This window comes from Arachis hypogaea, chromosome 11 (assembly GCF_003086295.3).
Source record: "Arachis hypogaea cultivar Tifrunner chromosome 11, arahy.Tifrunner.gnm2.J5K5, whole genome shotgun sequence".
NCBI lineage: Eukaryota > Viridiplantae > Streptophyta > Magnoliopsida > Fabales > Fabaceae > Arachis > Arachis hypogaea.
In genome coordinates, this window is record NC_092046.1 from 123,641,713 (window position 1) to 123,651,365 (window position 9,653).

Sequence of the window (9,653 nt, forward strand, 5' to 3'; positions counted from 1 at the left end):
ATGCGTATAATGCATGTGCTTGATGCAACCTCTAGTAGCCAACTCCTTCCATGCGTTGTACTTGGGCATCCATGCATATAACGCATGGCTTATGCACCTCCCAGTAGCTTATTTTCTCCATGCGTTATACTTGAGGATCATGCGTATAACGCATGGGCTTGGAAGCCTCTCTCCATGCATTATACTTGAGCACCATGCATATAACGCATGGGCTTAGAACACCTCCAAGGATGTCTCATTCCTTCACTAATCTCTCTAACTTCAAGTAATTGCTTTGTTGACCCAAGATTAAGTTTCAAGTCTATGATTTTAACTAAGGCATCAAGTTCTAAAATTCAATTACAAAGAAGATCACTAGTTAGTTAAGAGTCATTAATAAAAGATTTTATTTGAATTAGATTTCATTCTGTTTTAATTTAGTTTAAATTTGAATTTTAGGTTTAGGTTTTAAATAACTCAAAGGACTGAGTCCACGAACATCAGACTCTATCACATAACATCACCACATATCACACTTTAGAGTTTTATTTTCATTCCACTATGAGCAACTAATCTCCTTTGTTAAGGTTAGGAGCTTTGTTCATCTTTTTTATAGATTATTAATCTAAGTGTTTTACTTTATTTGAGGTTTATGCTTTGATCTATTTCATGATTGAGTTTTTGTTTTTCAATCCTAAAGATTTGGAATTGTTGGAAAACATTCTAACTCTGTTTTGGATTCTGAATATTGTTTTGAAAAAAGTAATATTAGAATTTTCTTGAAAATTCTTTCTCACAACTTTTTGATTTAACTAAGAATAGTGTTTCAAAGAGTGTGCGATGCTTTATGATTTTTAATTGCTCTAGTTTGAATAAGTGATATAAAATTCAGGTTAGAAAACATTTGGAAATCATTCTTTCTTGTAAGTTTCAATTGTTTAGGACTAGTTTGGATAAGTGACATATAATTCAACCTAAGTGCTATTCTTGAATCTTATTTAAAACTAAATTAGATTTGTACTTCACATCTTTTCTGAAATGATAATTGACTAAAGAATTAGCGATTAATTAGGTTAAAGAGAAATTAAATTGTCAAAGAATTAGAATTTGATTATTTATTATTTGTCGTAATTAATCTCTGCATACCTCAAATAAATAAACACAAGGATTATTTTTCTAAGGAGTGAACATCTCTGAAACCTTAACATTCTCACCATCATTATCTTCACTCATTGTTTGCTAATTTTATTGTTCTCTGTTCTCATGTTTGATTCCTCACTCCTCTGTTTGGTGATTTGTCTAATTAGAATAATCAATTAATCATTGTTGCTTAGTCCTTTAATCCTCGTGAGAACGATAACCCACTCACCGTAGTATTACTTGATACGATTTGATGTTCTTGCCGAGTTGCGGTTTTGAAAAATTTTGCATCAAGTTTTTTGCACTTTTGTCGGGGATTAACTGAGATTGACAACTACCACATTAATTGATTCTCTAAATTATATATTTTTATTTTCTTTTTCTACTCACTGGAATTTTCGCCACTGCAACGTTGGAAATTCCACCTATTTTCTTTGTTCTTTTTTCTTGTTTTGCATGCAGGGCAATAAAGACAAGGAACTCTTCCTATTTGATCTAGAAATTGAGAGAACTCTTCATCAATTAAGGAAAAATCTAAGATTCAGGAAGAAGAAATTCAAGAGGAATTCAAAAGCATGGCAACCAATAACAACAATACCAATGCTAGAAGAACTCTTGGGTCTTAAACTAAATCCACTTCTGAAAATTGTGGCAGTAGCATAGTAGCTCCTGCTATGGAGGCAAACAAATTTGAGTTGAAGTCTCAACTCATCCCCTTCCTGCAACAAAATTGCCAATTTAGTAAAGTTCCCAAGAAGATCCTAATCTGCACATATTCAGCTTCCTACAAATATGTGACACAGTCAACTCCAATGGCGTCTCTACTGAAACCTATTGATTGAGGTTATTTCCATTCTCTATGAGAGATAGAGCTAAATAATGGCTCTAAACTTAACCCATGGAAAGCATAGCCACTTAGGAGGATTTAGTTAACAAATTCTTAACCAAATTATTTCCACCACAAAAGTTAGCCAAGTTGAGACATGACACCCAAACCTTCACCTAAGGGGATGGAGAGTCACTCTATGAAGTTTGAAAAAGATACAATGAGATGTTGAGAAAGTGCCCTTATGATATGTTTTTCGGTTGGTTACAACTCCAAATTTTCTATGATGAAATCAATCACACTTCTAGGAATTTACTGAACTCCTTAGCTGGAGGATCTATGTACATGAAGACCAATGAATAAGTGATAAACTATTATTTTATGATATATTGTTCTAGGGCATGTCGTTTCTAATACTGGAATATCTGTTGATCCTACAAAGGTTGATGTTATTTCTGATTTACCTTACCCCTCCTCTGTGGGGAAGTCCGTTCTTTTCTTGGTCATGCAGGTTTCTACCGGTGTTTTATCAAGAACTTTAGTAAGGTTGCACTACCCCTCTCACGTCTGCTGCAGAAGGACGTAGAGTTTGACTTGATTAAAGACTGCATGGAAGCATTTGACAAGCTGAAGATTGCCTTGACCCAAGCTCCTATTGTGAGAGGGCCTGACTAGAGTAGGCCGTTCGAGATCATGTGCGATGCATCTAACTATGCGGTAGGAGCGGCACTGGCTCAGCGCGAAGGTAAGGATCCATATATTATTGCTTATGCTTCTAAAACTTTAGATGGTGCCCAGTCTAATTATACTACCACTGAAAAAGAACTGTTAGCCATTGTTTTTGCTTTGGATAAGTTTCAGGCTTATTTACTTGAACAAAAGTGGTAGTATATTCAGACCACGTGGCTTTGAAATACTTGTTAGCTAAGAAAGAGTCTAAACCAAGGTTAATCCATTGGATATTGTTGTTGCAAGAGTTTGATTTTGAGATCAAAGATAGGAGTGGTTCCCAAAATTTGGTGGCGGACCACTTGAATCGCCTAGAAAATATTAAAAGTGACTCCACTCCTATCAATGATGCATTTCTACTTGATAGCTTGCAAGCAATATCTGAGGTGGTTCCTTGGTATGCACCCATAGCTAATTATTTGGTTAGTCGCACCTTCCCTCCAAATTTTTCTAAGCATCAAAAGGACAAGCTCAAGAGCGAGTCTAAGTATTATATATGGGATGACCCATATTTCTGGAGATGTGGTGCTGGCCAAATAATTAGAAGGTGTGTCCCACAATCCGAAATCCAGTCTATTTTAGAGGCATGCCACTCTTCTGAGAGTGGTGGACATTTTGGTCCTCAGAGAACAGCAAGAAAAATTTTAGACTGCGGATTTTAGTGGTCCACACTTTTTAAGGATGCTAATATTTTCTGTGACTCTTGCCACCAATGGCAGAGGTTTGGAAATATATCCAAGAGGGATGAGATGCCCCAATAACTCACGTTGTTTTGTGAAATTTTTTATGTTTGGGGTATTGACTTCATGGGTTTATTTCCAAACTCTAATGGTTTTTTATATATTCTATTAGTTGTTGATTATGTTTTTAAGTGGGTGGAAGCAATTTCTATCCGTACTGATGATGCTAACGTGGTTGTTTCTTTTGTTAGGAATAATATTATTTATCACTTTAGATCACCACGAGCAATCGTGAGTGATCAAGGCTCTCATTTCTGTAACAGGAGAATGACAGGTTTATTGAAGAACCATGGCATCATTCACAAGGTGGTGACGGCTTACCATCCCCAAACAAATGGTCAAGCCGAGGTGTTTAATAGAGATATCAAGCGCATACTTGAGAAGATTATTAAACCTCATAGAAGAGACTGGAGCTCTAGGCTTGGAGATGCGCTATGGGCTTATCGGACAGCTTACAAGACACCCATCGGAATGAGTCCGTTTCGCCTAGTCTACAGAAAGGCTTGTCACCTTCCGGTAGTGGTGGAACACAAAGCTTACTGGGCTGTGAAGGAATGCAACTCAGGATTGGGAGGAGCCAGAATTGAGAGAAAGTTACAGCTGGAGGAATTGGAGTGCCTTAGGCTAGAAGCGTATGAAAACTCAAGGCTCTACAAAGAAAAGGTGAAGGCGGTGCATGATAAGAATATCAAGCGGAGAGAGTTTAGAGCTAGGGATCAAGTCCTTCTCTACAACTCAAGGTTAAGGTTAATGCCGGACAAATTGAGGTCAAGGTAGGATGGACCCTACGTGGTGGAGAAGGTGGAACCGTATGGAATTGTTCACCTAAGTCACCCCTCAAGCCCTACCTTCTTCAAAGTCAATGGCCACCGGTTAAAGCTCTATCATGGTGTGAAAGTGAAAAATAACAAGAAACTGGAGATCTTCTTCTTGAAGGATCTAGCAAAGGATGAGGACTGAGCTATGAACCGTCCAACTTAAGAACGTAAAAGAAAAGTGCTAGGTGGGAGACAACGCACCATGGTATGATCTTACTTTTTATAGTTCTATTTTAGTTATTTGCATATGCTTGTGTTATTAGTGTCTTTCTTAATTTTCAAATCAGCATGTTTTTCTTTTGTTCTGAGTAATGTTAAAAAAAATAAATAAATAAAAAATCCTGCCACGCGTGCGAATGCCTGACACGCACGCGTGAGATCGCGGACATGCATCATGCTAAAACGATGCTTGAATTACGCGTCCACACGGCCAAACAGAAAGTTATGCTGGGGCTGTGTGGAAAGGGGGCAAAGGGCGCGGGCACAAGTCATGTGTACTCATGACCAACGCGTACGCATCGACGCCCATTCTCCAATTATGCCTTATTCGTGCTGGGACAATGCCACAGCACGACCTGAACAGAGAGTTGTGCCAGGTTCGTGCTAAAGGGGTGCAAGGCGTGCGATGCTACCCATGCGCAAGCGTCGCCGATGCGTACGCGTCGCCTCGTACCCAAAATTTGTGATTATGTCATGCTGGAACTGTGCCTCCCGCATGGCTCGAATAGTGAGCTGTGCCGAGCCCATGCGGGTAACGCGCTAATCGCACAACTCAACCTCACTCGTACGAGTGAATGACGCGCGTCACTATCATTTTTTCACTATCCACGCGTACGCGTGGATGACGCTTACGCATCACTCTCATTTTTAAATCCCCACCACGCAGACCTAGTCTGCGCCGTTTCTCCCCCTTCTTTTGTTTCCTTCTTTTTTCCTCAATTCCTTCTTTGTTCTTTCTTCTTTCCTTCTCACTATTCTTCTTTCCCCTTTTCTGGCGGACCTCTGTAAGAACCGGAGTTTTTCACGTAAAACCGTTTTAATAAAATAATTTTTAGTACCCAGAATAGATTCAAAATTTTAAAGTTTTAATTTGAAAATATAAATGTGAAATTTGATTTCAATGAATTTTTCTGAGTTGGAAAATGTGTCTTTTCGAAAAGTTTCTGTAAAAATGCATACTGGCGCTTAGGCCGGCAGTACCGGCTCTAGTCTGTCCAGTACTGTGTATTTTAAAAAAATTGATTTATTGTTTTAAAAAGGCAATAATAATTTGGAATTGAAAATCGGGCACTAATCTTAAAGGTTTTGTCCCAAAGTGGGCCAAACGGACCAAAAACACTAATGGGTTGGACCGGGCCTAAACCGGACCCAAGGCACAACATATATATGCTCATTTAATGAGCATTTCATCCCATTCCACTTCATTTTTGAGAAAGGGGGCGCAGCTTGAGAAGAGAGGAGAGGTGAAAGTTTGGTTACTATTCACATCCATCTTCCGGTGACCATAACTTGAGCTACGGAGCTCCGATTGACGAGCCGTTTGTGGCCACGCGAAGCTCTTGACGAGCTCTTCCTTTCTATCTAATAAAATCTGGTAAAATTTCGAAATTCACTCCCTATTTTCCTGCCCTAACTTCTTCATTTTTGGGGATTTGGTTTTTGAGTAGATTTTGTGGTTTTGCTTATTTAGGTGATCTCTTGTAGCGGGTAATTGTTGGATTTTACCTCTAATCTCGTTGAGTAAGGTAAGGTTTCACTAAATCCTTGTGTTTAATTATTTTGTGTATCTTAGGTTTTGATTTTTATATATATATGATGTTAGATTGAGTTTTGGGTGTTTGTTGGAGTTGGTTGAGGCTTTGGATCAAGTTTGGTGGCTTCGTTTTGGTGTTTGGTGCATTTGGGAATTGGCCAAGGTATGGTTTCGGTTTTTTTTATGTAATATATAATGTTTCTGGACACTTAGGCTAGTTGACCTTAGGATAGGATTGAATGTTTGGGTGTATGATTAATTGTATATATAAATTTGATGCTTTATGATAAGTTGTATGGAGGTGGATGATGAGTGTGGTGAGTTATTTGTTGTTGATGAGGGATTAATGATATTGATGATGAGTGGGAGGTTGATAAGGGGTATGAGGGTTATTGGTGTTAATGATATATTATGATGTTGGTTGATGTTGATGAGTGGGTATGTTGATTGTGATAATGTAAATGTTGATAGTGATTGCTAATATTGAGGTTATTTGACGACTAATGTTGAAAGATGTGAGTTTTATGAGGATTTGTAGTGATTGTTGATGTTGTTGATGGTTGATGATGATTATGAGTGTTTATGATGGTTTTGGATGTTGATAATGATTTTGATTATTTGGTTATTGTGGTTCATGTTGAAAGTAAATGAGTGAGGTAGTTTAATGAATTGAATGGATTGATTGATGATAATAGAATGAAAGAATTGATACTTGTAGCATTGGTTATTGTTGAGAATTTGAATGGTGGTATTAAGGAAATTGGATGTGATGTTAGGTTGAATTTAGAGTTGGATGAAGTGACTATTAAATGGTTTATATGATTGGATAGTTGATGTGTTTGAGAAATATTTGGTATGGATTCTTGAGTGAGTCTAGTATTTTTAGGTTGTGAATAATTGGTTTTGAATTGAGAGATTTGGTGGATTTTGAGTTTTAAGGTTTTTGGTAAAAATTGGTTTTTGGTGAACTTTGATTGGTCATAACTTGTGCCTCAGTTTTCAAATTTTTTTGAAACTTGTTTAGAATTAAAGTTCATTGAAAGGTCTTAAAATTGATATAAAATTTGTAAAATTTAGAATTTTGTAGAGGAAGTTATGATCATTCAAAGTTTGGTGTCAAAATCTGAAATTCTGCAATGTTGCAGAACTTTGTGAGTTCTGGTATGTGCGCACGCACACCCCTATGATTTTTTGAACCTGTGTGCATGCACAGCCTTGTGCGTACGCACACACATGAGAAGGCTTGCTGTTGGCAGCGCTAGCACAGCTTGTGCGCGCGCACACCCAATGAAGATTTACAACCTGTGCGCATGCACACGTTGGGAAAGGCAGTTTGTTGGGGGTGCTAGCACAGCTTGTACGAGCGAACGGAATTGTAAAATTTGGTACTTGTGCATACGCACACCCCTATGCATACGCACACATTTTGAAATCCTCTTGGGCGTGCACACGCACACCCCTGTGCATATGCACACGCCTTGTTTTACAACTTAAACCTTGTTTTTAAACAATTTCACTTTCCCAACAAGTTTGTATACTTCTATGACACCTAATTAAAACTCTTGGGCTTATTTTTGGGGTATCGAACATGGGAAAGATCTTAGAAGGATTTGATTGGGTGCTATTTTGAAAAGTTAGAGAATGGAGGCTTAAGTTTCTGATGTACTGAGGATGAGTTTGGTTGAAGGAGAAGGAAGAGTAGTGAACTTAGTGACTAATGATAACGAATTGAGAAATTGATGAAATAATGAATTTAGAATGGAAAGTTGGTGATGATTATGATCAATTGAGGACTCAGAATAGAATGATGATCTTGTTGAATGTTGAGAGTGTGCCAAGCACTATATCCTTGGGTTAAGTACGATGAGAACTCAGCAAGGAATGATGATCTTGTTGAATGTGTAGAGTGTTCCAGGCACTATATCCTTGGGTTAAGCATGATAATGTGCAGGGTACTATGTCCCTGGGAATGAATTATGATTAATAACCTTTTCTGCTGCAAGAGTGTGACAGAAACTGTATCCTTGGGTTACGCATGCGAGTGTGCCCGGCACTATATCCATGTGTGAATAGAGTGTGCCCGGCACTATATCCGTGGAACCTTATATCTTACATTATTGGGCACTGTTACCATACTCAGAACCTCCGGTTCTCATACCATATTCTGTTCTTATTTTTCAGATGCAGGTCGCAACCCACCTCAGTGAGTTGCTTGATGGTAGTAGAGCGGAGGATCTTCTTCTATCTTGTTGTCATTTTGGTTATTTTGATTAGAACTTTCACTTTTGTATTTCCTTTTGCCTTAGAGGCTTACTTTGAGAGTGATATTCTGTATAAGTTATATTACTTTCAAAACTCTGTATGTCTGTATTTAATTACTCGGCCTAAACTCTGCAGGCTCAGACTAGTGTCTTATGATTATTATACTCTTGTATAACTACATATATCTTGTTACCTTACGTAGTGGATCTTATCCTTTAAGCTTGTAGTTTCGTGTGAACGTTTGCGCTTTGTAATTCCATATTTGAGCTTGTTTTATTCATCGAGCTTCTAGAATTATTACTCCTTCTATATATATTCACGTATAAGCCTTAGATTTGTCGTAACCTTTGATTAACCTTTGCTTTACAGCATGAGGTAAGGCTTAGGGTAATTAGGGTGTTACAACCTCCACCGGCGACCACCGTTCTCCGGCGCCCTCTTTCTCTTCTCTCTATTATCCCTCTTTTTTCTCTATTCTTTCTCTATCACTTGCACTTACCACTACTCCTTCTTGCATTTAAGGTTTCATTCTTCTATCATTATCTTCTCTATTTTCATTTAATCTAGTTATATCTAATTAAGTTATTTTTCTTTTTGTTGCACTTTATGTTCTTATTTCTTGCTTAATCTTAGTTATTTTCTTTTCAATTTATTATATGTTTGAAATTGGTGTTGGATCACTATTTCTTTTATAAATTCATTGGATTGATTAGTGCTACTTGCTTTCTTGGATATCATATTCTTTTCTCATGGGGTTATATGTTGGTTTTAGTCCACTTGCTTGTTGAACAATCCAATGCACACTACGTGTTTGTAAAAAAGTTTTAATGAACTCTTACTTTAATTTTGCTTTTATTTTTGCATTCTTTGCTATATTTTCACTACACTTATCTTATTAATGCATTCTTCATTATCTTTACTGGTTTCTTTACCATTCTCCTTTTCCCTCATTTTCAGTATGACAACCGCGAAAGGAAAAGAGAAATCTTCTAAGAAAACGGTTTTTAAAAGGCAAGCACCAAAGTCACCCACAACTCGGCAGCCTTCTAAGAAATCAAAAGTGGATATCTGCATTGATGAGTTAGACAAGAAGATTCCTGCTAAGGACACTGCGTGATTTGCCAACCGCTATTGTGAAAGGATGCATGCTAATATTATGGAGCAGAATCTCCACCGTGAACACCTCCTCTTTGTGCCGGACCATTTAAGACAATATTTGGAGGATCGAATAAAGAGGAGACGTTGGGGTTTCTTGAACCGAGATTCAATTGAAGTTAACTTGTCTTGGGTCGATGAATTCCATGCTAATTACCACTCCCCGACCCTTGACTCAATCTATATGCGTCGAAAGCAAGTCCCTATTTCAGAAGACGCCCTTCACCGAGTGCTTGGCATCCCACCAAATC

The 9,653-nt window shown here is 37.8% G+C and overlaps 1 protein-coding gene across 1 annotated transcript; it reads left to right on the forward strand.

Moving 5' to 3' along the window:
- The first annotated feature begins 3,681 nt into the window (after window positions 1-3,681).
- LOC112721712 (uncharacterized) lies at window positions 3,682-9,364 on the forward strand. Its single transcript, XM_025772747.1, has 2 exons — window positions 3,682-4,187; window positions 9,205-9,364. Exons 1-2 carry the CDS (start codon window positions 3,682-3,684, stop codon window positions 9,362-9,364), a joined length of 666 nt encoding a protein of 221 aa, XP_025628532.1.
- Window positions 9,365-9,653: the final 289 nt, after the last annotated feature.